Source organism: Rhinichthys klamathensis, unplaced genomic scaffold, assembly GCF_029890125.1.
Source record: "Rhinichthys klamathensis goyatoka isolate OS25496 unplaced genomic scaffold, OSU_Roscu_1.1 h1tg000127l_1, whole genome shotgun sequence".
Taxonomy (NCBI): domain Eukaryota; kingdom Metazoa; phylum Chordata; class Actinopteri; order Cypriniformes; family Leuciscidae; genus Rhinichthys; species Rhinichthys klamathensis.
This window is the reverse complement of record NW_026606664.1, coordinates 5,962,143-5,981,263: the sequence shown is the minus strand read 5'-3', so window position 1 is coordinate 5,981,263 and position 19,121 is coordinate 5,962,143. Positions and strand designations below refer to the sequence as shown.

Here is a 19,121-nt window from a genome sequence, read left to right as displayed (position 1 = left end):
TGAAAACAAAAGCAGATAACGTTCAGGCAGACGCGAGTGAGGTGCCATTGAGGTTAATTTGTTTTGTCTGTGTTTTGGATAGCAGACAACCGTGGCGCAGTTTATGGCAGGCACCCCGAGAGTTAATTACTTTATCATTGCATTAATTGAAACATGAAAAATGTAAACATGCTAGTGTAACGGAGTCAGTTTAAAGGTGATGTGTGTAATTTATTCCATGTGGGCTGATTTCTCAGAAAAGTGTGAAGTTGAATCGTTTGAGATTCCACACCAGTTTGACACTGCAACATTGGCTTAACCAATGGCGTGAGTTTGGGGCGGGACTATTTGGTTAGCGACCAATTGCTGACAGGGGGAGTGTTTGGATAAACTGTTATTATTTTTGCAGTTCGATTTAGTGATGCTAGTCACACAAAAATTACACACTACAGCTTTAAGTTAATGGTTAGTTTACCAAAATAATATTACCAGTTTATTTGGGCTTTGATAGTCATGTAATAATAATAATAATAATAATAACATAACCAGGGGCAACCAACATAAAGTTTTCTAAATCCATAAAAAACATAAAACACTAACATGTTTACCCCTTTTTCATTTTAAATTGGAAATTGGAAGTCGCTCCAATGCAAACAAATTAAGCAAAGGTCTTATTACATTTAAATAAATAAAAATTGCATACAGGATGATATTATCACCCTCTAGTGACACTTTTACATAATGGCAATGGTGAGTTAAAGGATATGCCGCTAAAAAAATAAAAGAAAATATTATTTATATTATATTATTTAGACGTTATCAATTTTATTTTAGTTCGGTTTAGAGTCATGAAAATATTTAATATATTTGATGAATATATTTAATTAAGTTTTCCCAGTAATGTAATTTTTTTTTTTTTTCAGTTAACAATTTTTAGTTAAAATAGTTTTTGTCTTCTTTTTTTAGTTTACAATAATGACCTTGGTTTGGAACAACATTAGGGTAAATACTGTAGATGACAGATTTTTTGTGTGTGTGTGTGTATTATTCTTTTTAGGTACTCAATCATGACTTCCACATTATAAGACTGATATAAAGACTCTGTAGTGATGTGGATCAGCATGTATCAAATGACACATTGGTGAGGCTGTAAATGAAGTGCGATGTGAGACACTATGTGAAACCATAGTGTCCCATTGAGTTGTCTTAGGTTTGTGCTTATATTTAAAGACAGCAGGGGAATTTTTATCCTTCACTATCCATCTCCCTCCCAGCAGGATGGATTTGTAAATGAACGAGCAGACATTTTGTGCTGGAAACTGTGTCTGTTCAGTCTGACACACCATGTAACAAAACCGCTTTAGATCCAGCTGAGTTCCCCCGGTAGGACTGTGTCAAGGGATTTGCCAGGTCACAGAGCTGAGCAAAATGGCTGCCTGGGTTTGACTAATGTGCTCCAGGAGCCCGTTCTCTTTGCCCAGGAGTTTTGGGTGGCTGAAATTCATTAAAGAGCAGCATCCGTAAACTACAATTGTTGGACATAACAGGGCCCGCATCTCCCATTTTGCTTCCCTGTTTGTACTGAAATGCACACATAGAATCATGCACACACATACAGTATGTTTATACATACGTAGAGCCCCCATAATAATTTCTAGCTCATTGACTTTGACAGTAAATCAATATCCTTTGCTATCTATTGTTACCTAATTCAATTAGGCCAATTCATAAAGCAGAACATAATGGAGCTAATGGAAAATGCTATTAGGGGAATAGCTGCACCATTTAAGTCATACACGGAACTATGAAAGTCAATTCGGCATCGCAATTGTGCATTTCCATCTGAATCGCTGGCCCTCAACCGTCGCTCTTCCCGGATGAAGGGTGATGTTGACCTGATGCATTTTTACACTGACGGAGAGAGGTGCGCCAATGTCGCAAGCAATATTGTAAATCAAAAAAAGCAGAGGTACTTAAATGCGATTCATTGAGAGGCCCACGTCTCCCCTTCACCACTTTGCGCAATCACATTTGCAATCTGCTTGATAAAGTGCGAGAGGGAGCGAGGGCAGGCGTTCAGTCGCAGACAAAGCCTCAGATTGATGTGGAAACAGGAAACGTGCTGATTGCTGATTATTATGTGGTGGCAGGAAGCTTTTGTCTATCAGACTGTCATTCCAGCAGGTCAGTTCAGAGCCAGCAGGCTATTGTGACCATGCATGCTGATAAAACCCAACCAACAACAACAATTGGTTGTTGTTGTTGTTGTTGTTTCAAAGAAACTCTGAATTAATAGCGCTGTGAGAGTGTGAGTGGTTAGATCTTTAAAGCAGGGCATTTAGAGAGCATGCGTATTGATTCATTGATTACAGATTTGTGAGATCTCGCCCATTGGCCTGCTTTGCAGTATTTTAAAAGTCGGGGGTTAATGGCTAGGTGGGGAAAAAACCCTTTCTGACTTTTATCATGATGGCTGCAGCACTTCGAATGGCCTCTGCTTTTATACTTTGTGAATGTGGGACGCCAATTATATAGATATCAGAGCCTCGGCCACAAGACTTGCTGTGGAATTGGTATCTTATGGAGAATGTTTCAAAGATATCTTTAATAAGGGGGTGGCTGTCGTATGATAAAGGAGCTGAAGTTGCCTTTAATTAGGAAGGGAAGCATTCCCAGCAGCCTTAGAATAACACTCTGAGACTTTGCCCAATAACTGATTGTTTTTCAATTTCTTTCTATCTCTTATTACAGGTACTGTGTGGCTCGCTGGCAGCAGGAAGGACTATGAGGGTGGCTGCCACCTGCACTGCAGAGCTCTGTAACTTTGGCAGATAGGATCATTATCCCCCTGTAAGACACCCTAAGAGCGGGGAAGATGAGGACTTGGATTGTACTTCTTCTGTGGGCATGTGCACACAAAACTGTGAATGCAGTTGCCCTTTCAAGAGGGCCGGTTCGAAGGAAAACCAAAGAAATTGAAGGACAGCAAGACAAAGAGTTGCTCAGACGTTCAAAGAGAGGATGGATGTGGAGACAGTTTTTTCTGCAAGAGGAATACACAGGAACAGAACACCAATATATTGGCAAGGTAAGAGATCATGTTTCTATTTCAGAGCATAAATGTGGTCTGAGCAATGCTCGAGTAATGTTGATAGAGTCGATTGCAGAGATAGATTTGGTTTCATCACTCCTTCTAATTCTGTCTTCTGAGGTTATTAAACAGAGAATGATCAAAACTGTGGCCAAGTCATATGTAGGGATCTCCAGCATAGAGCCAGCTGGATTTGAGATAAGGAGCTGGGTGAAATCTGACCTCCCTGGTACCTCACACTTCATCTGAAGCTCGGAGCTGTAGAGGATCAAAGATTAAAATAAAGTATAACAGCTTGCTACTGTTTCTTACTGCAGAAGGTCTCAAACTGTGGCCCTCAGGTGGTAGGCGACACACCTCAGGATTTACACTAAATAAGGTTGTTATATTAACCTGTTAATCCATTAAAAAGTTCCTTTAAAAAATAATTTAATTGCAAATAGAACATGTGGGCACAAGACACATCATATTATTGTGGCAGTGTTTCAAATTTATACGAAATATCACACCAGTGTTAAAAATCTGAAGATAGTAATAAGTGGATCGCAGGTTTTCTTTTTATGGCTGAAAACTGCTAAAATCAATTTTACGCTTTATAATGTACAATATGAAAAATGTATAATAAGATTACATTTAACAGTGTTATTCAATTATTCGATTTATTAAAGATCAGATGATGTAAATGTAATCTCAATATAAAAATAGGGGATATTAACATGTACAATTACATAAAATAATTGCCAAAAGAAACCATACAGTAGTACCGATATATTGTGCATCCCTAAATATACACTATCATTCAAAGGTTTGGGGTTAGTAAGATTTTTATATAATTCCTTTGCTCAGCAAGTAGCCTACTTATTAAATTAATCAAAAGTGACAGTAGAGACATTTTACAAAGGATGTATATTTCAAAGTAATGCAGTTTTTTCTACTCCTGAAAAAATGGTATCATGTTTCCACAAAAATATAAAGCTTTTATCAACATTGATAAAAATACGCAATGGGATTTCTGAAGTATCTTGTGGAAATGAAGACTAAAGTAATGACTGCTGAAAATTCCGTTATTTAAAATTGTAATAATATTTCACTATTACTGTTTTTACTGTATTTTTGATTAAATAAATGCAGTTTTGGTGAACTCATGACTTATGAGACTTCTTTCAAAACATTTAAAAATCTTACCAAACCTCTAAACAGTAGTGTATGCTATACAATATTGAATATTTATTATAGTTTGAATTTGATTGTAAAATATGCGTATTAACAAGCGCAATAACATGTTATGTTGTGCGGTGTGTTTGTAGAGGCTGTTCTGCATGAGGCCAGTCAAGGAACTGATAGTTGTCTTTACAGGAATAGTGGAATCAAAATATGAACTTAAACTTGCACTGCAGAGAGGTGAATTAACTCTGTGGTTCTTGTATGTTCTAATTTGATCAGGTGGTACTTGGCGTGAAAAGTCTGAGAACCACTGGTTCAGAGACTCGAAAGCCTTGCAAAGGATCACGAACCAGTGGATTATTCATGTGGGATGTTGCAAGCGCAGAATTCACAAAGCTCTCATTGTTGTTATGGACATTATGTGCCTGGATCATGTAGCAGTCAGTGTGGAGTAGAAGCAGCCATTTCTATAATGTTCAGAGGGAAAATCATGTAGAGCCATTGTGTTTGAATGGTCTTTTGTATTTTACTACCCTATTTTACTGTAACAAAGCGGCTTATTCAAGTGGAAAGAAGTGTCAAATCATTCTCTCAATCCTCTATCAGATGTAGTTGTCAAAGCTAATCACATCACACCTGCAGCTCTAAAATGTGATGTTCCTATCACTCAATTTAATCATTTTGTGTAACAATAGTGAATAACACAAATTCAAAACTGCTTTAAACAACTCATCATATAGAGACGAGAAGTAAAAAAGTTTGATTACCTCATAAATATCTGACAAAAGTGGTTGCACCAAAAGATACCATCCGGCAGCTTCACTGTTCATAATAGACCGGCATTCACCTTGATTGCACATTCAGGGTGTTGTACTTTCATCTGATATGCCATCAGAATTCAATTCCACAAGGATTCATTTTCACATATTTGCCATAGAGTACATGTCTATTGCTACATTCCCCCTGTAGTATTTCGTTATTGTTTTATTCCTTCAAAATCAACGGACATTGAATACATTCAGGATATCGAATGCAATACATATTCATGAGCCATATCAACGGCAGAATGAGCCGAGGTGCTGATGAAATGCTTGAATTGCTTCCTCTCAACAGCTTCACTCAGATATGGATAAAGGAGACGGCACAGTGATGTACGTTCTCTCAGGTGAAGGTGCGGGGACGATCTTTGTGATAGATGCCAACTCAGGAGATCTGCATGCTACCAGGAGCCTGGACAGAGAGGAGAAACCTCTCTACTCGCTCCGAGCTCAGGCTGTCAACAAGAAGACCGGTGTCCCACTGGAGCCAGAGACTGAGTTTATTGTGAAACTACACGACATCAATGACAATGAGCCCAAGTTTGACAAGGAGGTTTATACAGCGTTCGTACCTGAGAGGTCACACATTGGTAAGATTCGGCAGCTTCAAAAACAACCACTGAAAGTCTTGTAGGTGCATATGAAGTATATCAATATTGTAGAAATATTACAAAACAATCTATTGCTTAGTATAGTAATATAAAACAATATTGTAACTTGTCATATTTTATTATATATCTTCACTTTAAGGAATAATCGGGTCTTATTATTTACTCTCCCACTTCTGGTTCCAAACCAGTTTATTTCTTCTGTGAACACTTAAGGAGATATTTTGAAGAATGTGCAGGTCACTATTTTCCATGCAGTTTAATAAATGGTGACTAGAGCTTTCAAGCTTTAAAAAGGATCCAAATTTAGTCATTTTAGTCTTTATTCACTGATAATCTTCCCCTGGAGAACTATTAACTGCTGAAACTAGATCACTGAATCAGTAAGTTGAACTTGAGAACCAAAACAGTCCGATTCGTGAATGAATCATTCAGAAATTCAATTCCTTAGTCATAGACAAGAGTGACATGCACATTCTTCCTATTTCCTCCTTTTTGCTTTCCACTGAAGAACAAAAGTCATAACAAACATCATAATGACTATAGGTGAACTCTTTCTTGAACTAATTTCTTGTTTTTCAGGCACCTATGTCACTCAAGTTACCGCCCAGGATGCAGACGATGAAATGTTTGGCTACAGTGCAAAGCTAGCCTACAGCATCAGCCAGGGTCATCCGTACTTCTCAGTAGAGCCAAACACAGGTCAGTCCATGTTGAACTGTTATATCATAGACAGAAATGGCGAAATAGAAAGAGAGAATGTGTATCTGTATGATTTGAAATGGGGCAAGGGTTGCACTGCAGCTCTGTCGTTCAAGCAATTTAGCCGGGCAAATTCGCCCGGCGAGTTTAATCATTGCTAATGTGTGCCCTGGAACATTTCCCGCAGAGGTCTTTGTTTAAACAAAAGAGAAATAGAAACACAAAAGCTCCCATGGCAGATTAGTGTCCAGCTTAACACTGATATGCTTTAGCCCAGATGGGACACGAACTATGATGTCCATGAGCACATGAAATCCTAAGACTGAAAAAAAGGGATATTCATTAGAGGTGGGGGTTAATCTGAGAACATTTGTGCCATTCAAAGAAGCAGCAGGGCTTGGATTCTTCTTTACGTGAATTACTGGATTTGTCGTTTGCCTTTTTTGGATCTAACTAGGGACATCAGGCATACTTATGTTCAAAGTCAACGTGAATCACTGTTTGCAAGGCATTTTACTTCTGTAATGTGATGTAACAGGATGTTCAATAAGAAAGAATGTAGGGTGGGACTTGATTTTATCCAACACAAAATTAATTGGGTCATGAAAAGTGGGTGTTACATATCAGAAAGTAAGTTTGCTAATTTGGCTATTGGTTAACATTATCTAGTAGCTTGCATTTCCTAACTGACATCAGAGGAAAAGTTGTTACATTGATTAAATATTATGAAGAATAATAATTTTTATATTTTTACAATATATATATATAATATTATAATAATGCATTTTTATGCCTGATTAACACGGAATTATGATTACTTGCTGTTTAAAAAATGTGTTTATTTATTTCAAATGTTTACTTTTGCCTACTTGTACATTATGTCTTGTATTATTTTAGAATTCTTGCTGTGAATATAAAATAATTATTACAAAAAAATTACTGGTCCAACACTGTCAAGCAAATCCAACATTGCTTACTCTGAAATTGCTTGTCACCAAATTGGTTTAGCTTGTAAAACACCGGTTTTAATAATCCAAGGTCTTGTTTCTTCAGAACCTGCAGCGATCTCTCAATCAGCAGCTGCTGCCTGTAATAATCTCTGCGGCAAAATGTCAGTCTCAGTGCATGTACGCAATTAGTTCTGCACTGTTCAAACACAACAAAGACTCAGCTGCAACTGCGGTCTGGTGTCGTCCATCTCCTAGAGTAAGGAACTGGGCTGGATTGGATGTTAACGAATTAAGTCATCTTTCCCTCAGGTATAATCCGGACAGCTTTGGGACCTTCCGATATGGACAGAGAGCAGAGGGAGCACTACCAGGTGGTGATCGAAGCCAAGGACATGGCCGGCCAGAAAGGGGGCTTAACAGGCAGCACCACAGTAAACATCAGCCTCACCGATGTCAACGACAACCCCCCTCATTTCACACAGAGTAAGCATGCATTTAATAGATAGAAAATATATATGTAAATTCGTAAATATCAACAAATTGACCAAATTTGTTCCATAATTCCAATGATTCTTTTTATTTGCATATATTTTTTGTCATTGTGGGAAGGAAAATGGTTAGTGGCAAAGCTTTAGCAACTGCGTGAGGTCTGTGTGTTAATCCTGATTAAATGGACAGAGTGGGCTCAGCTCACTTACTCTTTTGTGTTTCTCTTAAAATTATCTATTCTTTTAGCCCGCATGCAAATAGAAAATTCTTGGAATTTCTGTCATGTTAATTAGAGGAATGCAGGCTATCAGCACAAAGCGGATTTATTGCAGGCAGCACAATATCAGTCACGTTCACCATTTTTTACAGTAAAGAGTAGGTGAAAAGGCTTTAAAAAGCACTTTAATTGGCTACAGTGTTAGAAACAGGGATCGGATATGTAGTTTTACAAATGCAAATTGTCAAATGAGATTTGTTCCTCCAAACTCTTCTAAATGGTCTTTTGTTGCAGTATATAGTCAAGAGAATTCACAGATTCAAGCTTAAACCCTGACGTTAACATTATGTTCCCCAGGTATATATCAGTTCAGCGTTCCAGAGCTCACCAACGTAGGATCATCAGTTGGCAGGATCGAGGCTGTGGATGCCGACGTCGGCAGAAATGCAGAGATGGACTACACCGTTGTTGGCGGAGACGGTCTGGATGTGTTCGACATCAGCACTGACAGGAACACCCAAGAAGGCATACTTAGCGTAAAGAAGGTACAAAGAAACTTTCTTTCATGCTTTGAGTTTGAAAACAGAATTTTCAAGTTTAAGAAACGTGTTTTTTAAAATTAAAATAGTTACAATTGATGGTTTGTGAATAAAATGGGGAGGGGGGCTGAAAATTCGACTCAGAGTGGGGTTGTTTATTCCTGTGAATGTGTTTCCGTTGCAGCCTCTGGACTACGAGAAGAAGAAATCATACTTGCTTCAGATCAAGGTCCAAAACACGCATCCAGACCCACGATTTCTGAGCCTGGACGCTAAGGACATAGCAACTGTCAGGATCAGCATTGAGGATGTGGATGAGCCCCCACAATTTCAGAAAATCAGCTATATTTTGGAGGTGAAAGAGGACGCGGCTGTGGGCACAGTGATAGGATCGGTCAGTGCCATGGATCCTGACATACGCCGCAGTCCGGTCAAGTAAGGGCTTTGCATTAATATCATCCCATCACATTGTTTTCATCATCTAGATTTACAAGATCACCGTAAATCTCTTTAAATGCACATTGCCCAACACACAATAGCCTGGCAGTAGCTTGCAAACCACTTAAAACCCTGCCTGTTTCTTCCCGTGACCTTTTGATATCTGCAAAACCCTGAATAATCTGTCTTAAGCTATGGCAATATGAACTTAGATGGACTGCTTCCTCGGAGCGTGTTTATTAAATTCACATTTAATTCAAGAGGTCCTTCAGTCGCAGCATCTTTATGAGATAATTGTAATAAACTACAATTATGAGAATAAATGAGGATATTATCACTGTCCAAAGCACCATAATGATAAATCTGATGCGGAAGGCTCAGGAGGACAATAAATGGATGTTTTTCCCTCCGGAGAACACAGTAAATAAGAACGCAGAATGGAAGCGCAATTAAAAAGCCCTCTGCAGCAGAGAACAGGACTTCAGGGCTGGTAATTATCAGGGACATCAGAAGCACGGGCAACACTGTCGCTCTGAACATCAGGAGGCTAATTAGGAAATTGAACAATCCCACTGACTGATTACATTTGAAAGGGCAATATTGTGATCTTCTTGTGAAAGAAGAACAAATGGGAACTGGGCATGTGTGGGCCCAGGGCACTGGGATTTCATGCCGTTATAGCTGTGGTGTGCATCAAGCATCCTCACGTGTCTCCTGCTCTAAAGGTTCAGTTGGCTTAATGGTTTTGTAAACCAGTGTTGGGGAAGCTGTTTGGCCAAGTTACAGGCTAAATTAGAATTTAAAGTAGTCAGACTAGTAAATGCACCCTTTTGAAAAAGTAGTTTACCGGTACTTTACAAGATACTAACAAAAAGAGCTCACTACAGGATGGTGCAATATCTTTTGAAATGTATACAGTAACTATCCGATGATATCCTTTATCGTTTCTATTTTTCTGGCACAAAACAATGAGTTTTTTTTCTTTCAACAAACTTCAATTAAGTTTTACTGTCACTATAGAGATTTCTATGACTTTTTATTTTGAATACTTTTGTAATGATTTTTGATGACTTTCCAGGCCTGGAAAACACCATTTAAAAATTCCTTGGCATTTCCAGGTTTTCTATGACAGTGGAAATATTTTTACTTAAACTTTAACTACATCTAAAAAAATCTATATTTAGTTATATTTAACTAAATATTTTTGTTGAAATAAAATAAAGAAGACCTAGAATGCCACCAAGGATTATTGCACAGGGACTTAAATCAAATAGTTTCAATTACTGATACTCACTAGAATGAATTAGACTTTCCAATGCTACATATGAGAATGAAAGGGACAAGTATGGGAGGAGTGGGGATCTGATTATTCCTCCCTACAAAACAATGATTATGACAACACTGACAAAACAGTCTTGCATTTTTCCCTGAATTTTTAATGATTTTCACACTCCATTTTCTCTGAGCATAATTGAGCCAAACCGATTTGTCACAGGTCACATCATAGTTTAACTACTCTACACTATTTTGAAAAGAACACTGTCGCAAACACATTGAAACTGGTGACAATTGAGCTCAATGGTTTGACTTGCAGGTATTCAATTGATCGACACACAGATGTGGACCGGGTTTTTGGTGTCTATGCTGGGAATGGTTCTATATTCCTGCAGAGGCCTCTGGACCGAGAGGAATTTGCTTGGCACAACATTTCAGTGATCGCAACCGAGTTCAGTAAGTAACTCCACGCGGCTCGCAGCCGCAGTTCATTTGGAATGAATTTAGGTTGCTAAGCTCAAGTCATCCAGCATTAAATTTCTCCAGTAAGATTTCCGCATTTTCATTTACCATGACAGCTTATATTGACTAAATATATTAGTTTACTTTTTTAAATTAGAAATCCAGTTTCCTCCCGTGGCTCCAATAATGTGAGCTTCTATCATCTCAAGTAGTCAACCATCATCTGCCACATCTTTTTAAGGACACTTAGACAACCCAGAGCAGACCAGCCGAGTGCCTGTGTACATCCGCATACTGGATGTCAACGATAACCCCCCTATGCTGGCATCCTTCTACGAGACCTTCGTCTGTGAAAACGCCAAAGTCGGACAGGTAAAGAGCATTTTAGTATACGTTTCCCATTTATCTGCCACATTGTCAATTTCGATGTAAGATAAGGAGGAATAAGTCCACTTCTCCTGTTCGGCCGGTGGATGGATGTGTTGATTTAAAGCAGGGGCGTCTGTTAAACAGTGTGTGACCTCTACAGAACTCACACCTCCAGAGCGAGATAGAGATCAGTGATGAGTATTTCTCCTTCATGGATTAGACGGCAGAGCCTTTTTCTGTCAGGCTTGATGAGATTATGTGTCATGGTGGATGACAGGGGCTGTCACATATCACAGGCACTTCATAATAACTGTCCACCTCTCCTCCATTTCCTGACTCTTCTTGTATCCCTCGTTGTCCGTCATCACCCACCTCACTGACCCGCCCACCTCAGCGCCTGGCAGAATTGTTCAACCTGGTGTTTGCCATGGTTTAGTTGTTGAGTACAAAAAGAACCAAGACTATGTAAACAACATACATGCATAATACAAAAGTATTTTGGTCTTTTTCCAGTAAAAATATCAAGACATCTTTCTCATTTACTTGAGAAGCAAAATTACATAAAATACTATAGACTATAGAGGTTTATATTCAAAACAAGAACAATTTAACTATTATTTATTTTACACACAATTCTTTAAGAAAAAAGGCACATGCTATCAACTACATCTATACAAATGTTATAATAATTGTAATAATTCCATTTAATTTCATTTAGGTAAAAGAGACTTTAGGTAAAGGTGACTGTGGAAATTCTGTTACTTGCATGATGAAACCAAACAATCATTAATTATTAGCTATATTTCAGTGACGGCAGTGTGAGATAAGGCTGGGATTTTGATTCTATTCAGCAGTTATATTCTAACAGACTGAAGTAAAGCCCAGAGGAAAGGGAAGCCAGCCAGCAACACGCAAGCAAGAAATCTGGCCAGTGTGTAAGCCTGGTAGAGAAAAAAAATCATGAGGCACACAATGGATGATTACATTTTTGTCACAGCATGTTGCCAGTGCACCCTTGAGAGATGCATTTAAACTAAAATTGCCCTTGGTGACAACTAAAGATAACCATGCGCCTCTATCACTGAGCCAACATCTTTTCTTGCTGTAAACATGCTTATAGTGTTTACATGTAAACACTTGTAAGGTCTGAAAAATGACATTGTGAATAGGTCATTCCGGTTATGCAGTACCTTTCCAGCTCTGTAACTTAAATAAAAAAAAATGAATGAATCTGTTTTGTTGTTTTAAGTAGTTACTTACAAGAATATGTGCCTGTCAAGCTCATGCAACTACATTTTATTAATTATAACTTCACACAATTTACATAATGTCAAGATAATTAACATGAGGCTTAACAGGATAGCAGAAGAGGATAGCAGAAGTTAGCCATTGCTAACGTTATCTAAATTCATACTACAATAAAACTAACAGGATAAACTTGTTTTAATATTGCATACTCTCTCTCTCTTTGTGTGTGTGTGTGTGTGTGTGTGTGTGTGTGTGTGTATATATATATATATTAAAGAATGCATGTTTTGTTTGAAAAAAAGAAAAGAAGAAAAAAGATTTTAATTAAAAAGATATTAATTATTTTGCTACATTTAATAAAAACATAATCATGTAACTAAACTGCTCATGTAATTTATTAATTGTATTTGTTTATTTTTGTTTGATGCATTTGAAAAAGATCAAATAAAAAAAAGACCTTTTTTGTTTGATCCATGCATATCATTATTTGAGTGTGAGAAAAGATTAACTGAAATGAAAAATGAAGAAAAAACACAAATACTTCTTTAGAAAATGCCAGGTTTTGATATTAGCAGTTGACAAAAATGGCAACATCTTCTTAAACCAAATTTGTTAAATAGATAACAGTGATGATAGAAACTAATATGATTTTAATTTCAAATATAATTGATAAAATACATTTATGATGTGGACTTTCTAAAAAACGAACCAAACACAGTTTGTAACGTATGTCCTATGCATTTTGTATATGTGATTTGCATCATTTGCTTCTTTCTCACAGAAAATCCAGACAATAAGTGCGGTGGATCTAGATGACCCGGTCGGTGGACATCGCTTCTTGTTCTCCTTGGCACCAGAGAGCTCAGTGCGAGCAAACTTCTCAGTCCGAGATAATGGAGGTGGGTGCCCTCTCACATCGTCTGGCCCTCTAACTAGCTCACTGTCTCTCTTCATGACAACACAGACCAATCAAACAGGAGAAATCTTTAGGACACATGGCCTTTTCACATCTAGCTGTTTAAAGCTGAGCCATGTTGTTTTGCAGTAGCCATAACTTTAGGTCTTTCTAGGCCTGTTGTGGTCTGCAGAGAGGACAGTTGCCTCATTACTTAAAGTACCTTTATGGTATTTTAAAGGTTCCTAATTTAGTTTTAGAGGTCTCCTACATCAGGTTTACATGCATGAAAGGTCAAAAAACATTTTCATTTTCTCATAATATACATTGCATATCACCACATTTTTCAAAGATTCTCAAACGACTCGTTCTAAGATTCAGTCTCTCTAAACCCTCCTTTCCCGAGAGCCTACTCTGCTCTGATTGGCCAGATGGCCCAGTCTGTTGTGATCGGTCTACTGCTCACAGCATGTGTCATAAACAAAAAGCCCATTATTATAACTGAATTTCAGCTCCGAAGGCTTCCGTCAATTTTCCCATATCAATCCGAGCGCAAGTCCAATTATGAAACACTGGAAGAAATAGTTATTCAACCCGAACCTCCATCACAAGACGTTTCTCAGTGATAAGCTACTCAATTTTGATGTACAGTATGAGATGTTGCAAATGTAATTCCTCACCATCAGCATCAGCATTAACAAGTGTATGTCCATCAACAAACCGATGTGTATATTTAATGTGGTGCACACGGTGCATACTTTAGCTGAGCACTAAAGTTTGTAAAAAAGATCTTGCTCCATCCTTTATCATTACTCAAAGTAGTGAGACCAACAGACAATCGGTAATAGTTTTAGGTAATAATGGCCCACAGCAGAACTATTTCAGTTAGTCAGTAATAACGTGAGTTAGCCAGTTAGCTGGAGACCTACACAATATAAAACACAAAACAACGTATTTTAAACACCCAGGAGAAAATATATACATCAATAATTACTCATACTTACGGCTGTGATTCTGAGGAGCAAGTTGGTCCAAATAAAGTGGGTACTGTCCCATCTTTAATGGATAAGCGTTTTGTAAATCCCATTTAGACCTCACAGAGATTTGAGAAGCAATCGTCAAAAGGTTTTACTGCTGTTGTATCACTGTGGTAATTTTAACCACTGACTCTTCACATCCTTATCCTTTGGAAGTGTTTACAAAGAGAATTTGCTTTTGCAGCACAGAAAACAGCATTTTCTCGACATGTACACACGCAAACCAACTACAATTTTTGAGGGCGGGTCAAAGTAGACGTTGTTCGCGTGCAGCCAATGAAGAACTTAGGTGGGCATTATGCAAATGTGTTACATTGTTACATATGTATATTACAGAAGTAAGACTCGTTTGAGCAGTTCAGAATTTATTCTGGGTTTTTTTTTTGTTCTTTATTTATCGCGCACTTTGATCTTTAAAATTTTGCAGACCTTTTACTTTCACAAACAGCTACATTATTACACCCTGCATAAGAAGGTAATATCTGAAAAAGCATAATAGGGGCACTTAAATGCATAAATGTTTCGCCAATCATTAATACATATTTGTGTCTTGCGATCTTTAACTGCCGCAATAGTATAAAACTCTCCTGATAAACAATTACAAAAAAAGTAAATTAAAGCATGTTTCGTTACCTTTTAACTTGGAAGGGTTCGATTTGAGCAGATGCTTTTTACTGTCATCACTGTCATTGTCAAAGCTCATTTCCCCAGTACATTCAGCTTCTGGCTCATATTTGCGATCTCAACCATATTCTCAAAACTATCATTTTCAACTTCTTCAAAACTGACAGCTTCCCCACCAGATCCACCTTCAAGTGACAGTGACATCTAATTGACTGCGTACAGAACTTGCTTTGAAATAAATTAATAAGCCATTTAAAGTTTTACTGATTATATTTGTGTATTCTTTATGTCTGCGGTAATTATGAGTGAAACATCACGTCATCACTGTGTATCAGACATTGCCACCTTGGGGAAAAAAGGTGAATTGCACTTATTGGGTCATCAGAAATTCAATTGATACACAGAAAAAATATACTTACACTATTACATACCTCGGGCCCCTAGCGACCCTGTACAGTTTTTACAAAAATGAATTAGAAAACAGTTATTCTTTTATATATTAAAAAAAAAAAAATTATTGTTACATTTGTTTATAATGAATCGATTGAGGAATACTAAGAAGGTGGATGTCTAAATTAAAAAAATGAATGAGGGGGAGGGTAGTGAATGACGTCCCGGGTCGAAAAAGACTAGAGGTATGCGTTTAAGGGTTAATCAACTAAGCGCTCAACTCTCCACAGATAACACAGCTGGAATCTTTACACGACGCGCCGGATTTGGCCGAATGCACAAGAGCACCCATCTAGTGGCGGTGGTGATCTCAGACGGAACCTTTCCCATGCAGAGCAGCACGGGCACGCTCACAGTTCGGGTGTGCACGTGTGACCGAGATGGCAACATGGAGATGTGCAATGCAGAGGCTCTGACCAGCTCTGCGGGGCTCAGCACAGGGGCGCTGGTGGCCATCCTGCTCTGCATCCTCATCCTGCTCTGTAAGTAGCCTTCAGTTTTCTCCTTTGACAATCAGATCACTTCTCATATGTCCATCTGTCTGATGCCCGCTTCCTTCATCTGTGAATCCATCTGACTGTTCATCTTTCAAGCCCTTTGTTACTGAGACTTTTCAGTTCATTTCCCCACCTGTCTTCCTGTCAGTTTGCACTTTTGTCTGCGCTGCCATTTGATTAATTACAATTCCAGTGGTTTGAAGTGTGTACGCCTGATCTGCATGTAAAATAATTTGCAATTAGGGGAAAAAAGAAAATAAAGGAAACCGTTTCTGACATGCTCAGATGGCTGAACTGATAAAACTTGTTGGTTATTTAATCAGGAAACTGAATAACAAGGGCTACATTTCAATTAAATGAAAATGAATCCAGTCTTGTTTTAATTCAACAAAAAATGGAATATCACATTTGAGTTCTAGGCTTAATTTTAATTGAAACACTTGTCATATAACTAAACATGCATGTGTAATTGATCCATTTATCATTTGAATTGCTATAGAAAAGCTTGCTTAATAGAGTTTTGCTATCTGTTAAAGGAACACGCCGACTTTTTGGGACTTTAGCTTATTCACCGTATCCACCAGAGTTAGATAAGTCCATACATACCCTTCTCATCTCCGTGTGTGCCGTAACTCTGTCTGACGCACCCACCGCTAGCCTAGCTTAGCACAAAGACTGGAAGTAAATGGCTCCAGCTAGCCTACTGCTCCCAATAAGTGACAAAATAACGCCAACGTTTTCCTATTTATATGTTGTGATTTGTATAGTCACAGTGTGTACAAATAACAAGGTCACATGGCGAGACAGCCATCTTTTAACCGTATACATACTGGGAACTATATTCTCAGAAGACGAAGCACTGCTACTTGGGCGGAGTGATTAGCGCAACACTCTGAGCGAACTCTCTGCTCCTCACCACGGGGCTTCTCGGGTGCTGCGAGCAAATCACTCCGCCCAAGTAGCAGTGCTTCGCCTTCTGGGAATATAGTTCCCATTATGTATACGGTTAAAATATGCCTGTGTCTCATATGACCTTGTTATTTGTACACACTGTGACTAAACAAATCACAACATAGGAAAACATTGGCGTTATTTTGTCTCTTATTGGGAGCAGTAGGCTAACTGGAGCCATTTACTTCCAGTCTTTGTGCTAAGCTAGGCTAGCGGTCCGTCACCGTCAGACAGAGTTACATTAAATGAAAAGGGTATGTATGGACTTATCTAAATGGGGGATACGGTGAATAAGCTAAAGTCCCAAAAAGTCGGCGTGTTCCCTTTAACATCAGCTACTCATAGTTCTCACCTGTGAACTGTGTGCAGTAGATCTTAACGACCTGACACCTACAGTAGGTGTCACCCACAAGGTAATGCATCATGTATGAAACTACATTGCAGTGAAAGATCACTGATAAAAGCAACCAAATGGTACTAAGGGGGGATTTACTGAAAAATGAATTGCTCCCACTGATAGTGTGGTTAATTACCACATGCTATCTGAATCACCTCTTCAAAATGCCGAAGGCATACATTACTACACAACACATCTGGAAATATGGCTGTTTATAATGCTCTTCTACATCATTTGATGAATATCTGCTGCAAATATCAAAGGGAAATTTACACAATGTACACATTTTTAATGACATTTTGTTTACCATCTGCTTTCTGTTGGTGGTTATAGCTACATAATAGAGTTTTTGTGAACAAAGCACAATATATTATTAAGCCTAATTTATTTATGACCACATTTCTACCAGATCCGATTTATATAAATACCATTCTAATATGCTGATTTTCTGCTCAAGAAACATTTCTTATTATTATCAATGTTGAAAACACTTGTGCTGCTTAATATTTTTGTGGAAAACGTGAAACATTTTTTACAGGATTCTTTGATGAATAGAAAGTTTGAAAGAACAGTAGTTTTCTCTGTTTTTAACAATGTAAAAGTAATCATTGTCGCTTTTGATCATTTTAATGCATCCTTGCTGAATAATAGTATGAATTTATTTTTAAAAAATCTAACTGACAAACCTTTGATACATTTATGAGTATACATAATAGCAGTCAATCTTTTTCATTTTGGTGCATCACTAATGTTGACTTTTTTTCTCTCTTGTTCTGTAGTGATTGTAGTGCTGTTTGCTGCCCTGAAACGTCAGAAGAAGAAAGAGCCCCTGATCATCTCCAAGGAGGACGTGAGGGACAATGTCGTCAGCTACAATGATGAGGGTGGCGGCGAGGAGGACACACAGGCCTTTGACATCGGAGCGCTTCGGCATCCGGAAGCAATGGAGGACAGCAAAATGCGTCGGGACATCCTGCCCTCCGAGTCACTCTACCCCCCGCCGCCGCTCCGTAGGACCATTGTGCCGTCCCGAGAGAACACAGACGTGCTGGACTTTATCAACCAGCGCGTGCAGGAAAATGACGGCAACCCCACGGCTCCTCCTTATGACTCATTGGCCACCTACGCGTACGAAGGTAACGGCTCAGTGGCCGAGTCGCTCAGCTCACTGGGGTCCGTGTCCTCGGAGGGGGCGCAGGACTATAACTACCTCAGCGACTGGGGGCCACGCTTCAGGAAGCTAGCAGACATGTACGGCGGGGAGGACAGTGACTGGGACTCCTAATGGACAGACTGCGGAACAAGACTCATTTGCTGATCTGCCTCTACATGAAGACTGGAGTGGCAGAATGAGGCAGCCTAATTTCTTTTACAAAGTGCCCTTTTATCCTTCTCTTTGTCCTACAATCAGTCAGCCGGTTTCTCTGTCGTGATTGGCTGTGCGTTTTCTCAAAAGAGGAGACGAACTTTCCGCTCCGCATCTGTCTGCGGACTTCTCATCAGAAAGATCATCTGTGGTGACATCTTTCTGCATAATCCCAGATTGTTCTGGAAATGTCTACGGTTTTTCATATCTGTAACCATCACTGAAAAGCCAAGCATCTGATGCGGAAACGCTGTTCAAATACTGCTGCAAAGAACAGTTTATCAGTTGACAGTGAGCCTCTGAAACACTTGAAGTGAACTTGAGCAGGTCATTGACTAAAAGGCCAAGGCTGAGTACTTTATGAAAGTAATGAAACCACCGCCAAACTCGGGCCTGTGAATTCCCCATCAGACCTCAATGTGTTGCGGGCGGCTTAGAATCAAACAGTTCAACATCATAGGAGTTGTCAAATAACTGGGAGGAATTTTCAAACTATTACTATTAACCATTTGCATAATTTTATTAATCTACTTACGCACTCAAGAAAAAATGTGT

At 38.7% G+C, this 19,121-nt stretch overlaps 1 protein-coding gene across 1 annotated transcript in view; it reads left to right on the top strand.

Annotated features, from left to right (window-relative positions):
- The window catches only part of cdh6 (cadherin 6), a 28,133-nt gene extending 9,461 nt beyond the window's left edge, over positions 1 to 18,672 (top strand). The window contains exons 2-12 of the mRNA XM_056256667.1: positions 2,731 to 3,067; positions 5,348 to 5,642; positions 6,243 to 6,362; positions 7,622 to 7,795; positions 8,376 to 8,563; positions 8,742 to 8,992; positions 10,590 to 10,726; positions 10,974 to 11,104; positions 13,131 to 13,248; positions 15,586 to 15,837; positions 17,980 to 18,672. Of these exons, the coding sequence (XP_056112642.1) occupies positions 2,855 to 3,067; positions 5,348 to 5,642; positions 6,243 to 6,362; positions 7,622 to 7,795; positions 8,376 to 8,563; positions 8,742 to 8,992; positions 10,590 to 10,726; positions 10,974 to 11,104; positions 13,131 to 13,248; positions 15,586 to 15,837; positions 17,980 to 18,485 (2,385 nt within the window). The 5' untranslated portion in view covers positions 2,731 to 2,854 and the 3' untranslated portion in view covers positions 18,486 to 18,672. The remainder of the gene's footprint in view (positions 1 to 2,730; positions 3,068 to 5,347; positions 5,643 to 6,242; positions 6,363 to 7,621; positions 7,796 to 8,375; positions 8,564 to 8,741; positions 8,993 to 10,589; positions 10,727 to 10,973; positions 11,105 to 13,130; positions 13,249 to 15,585; positions 15,838 to 17,979) is intronic.
- Positions 18,673 to 19,121: the final 449 nt, after the last annotated feature.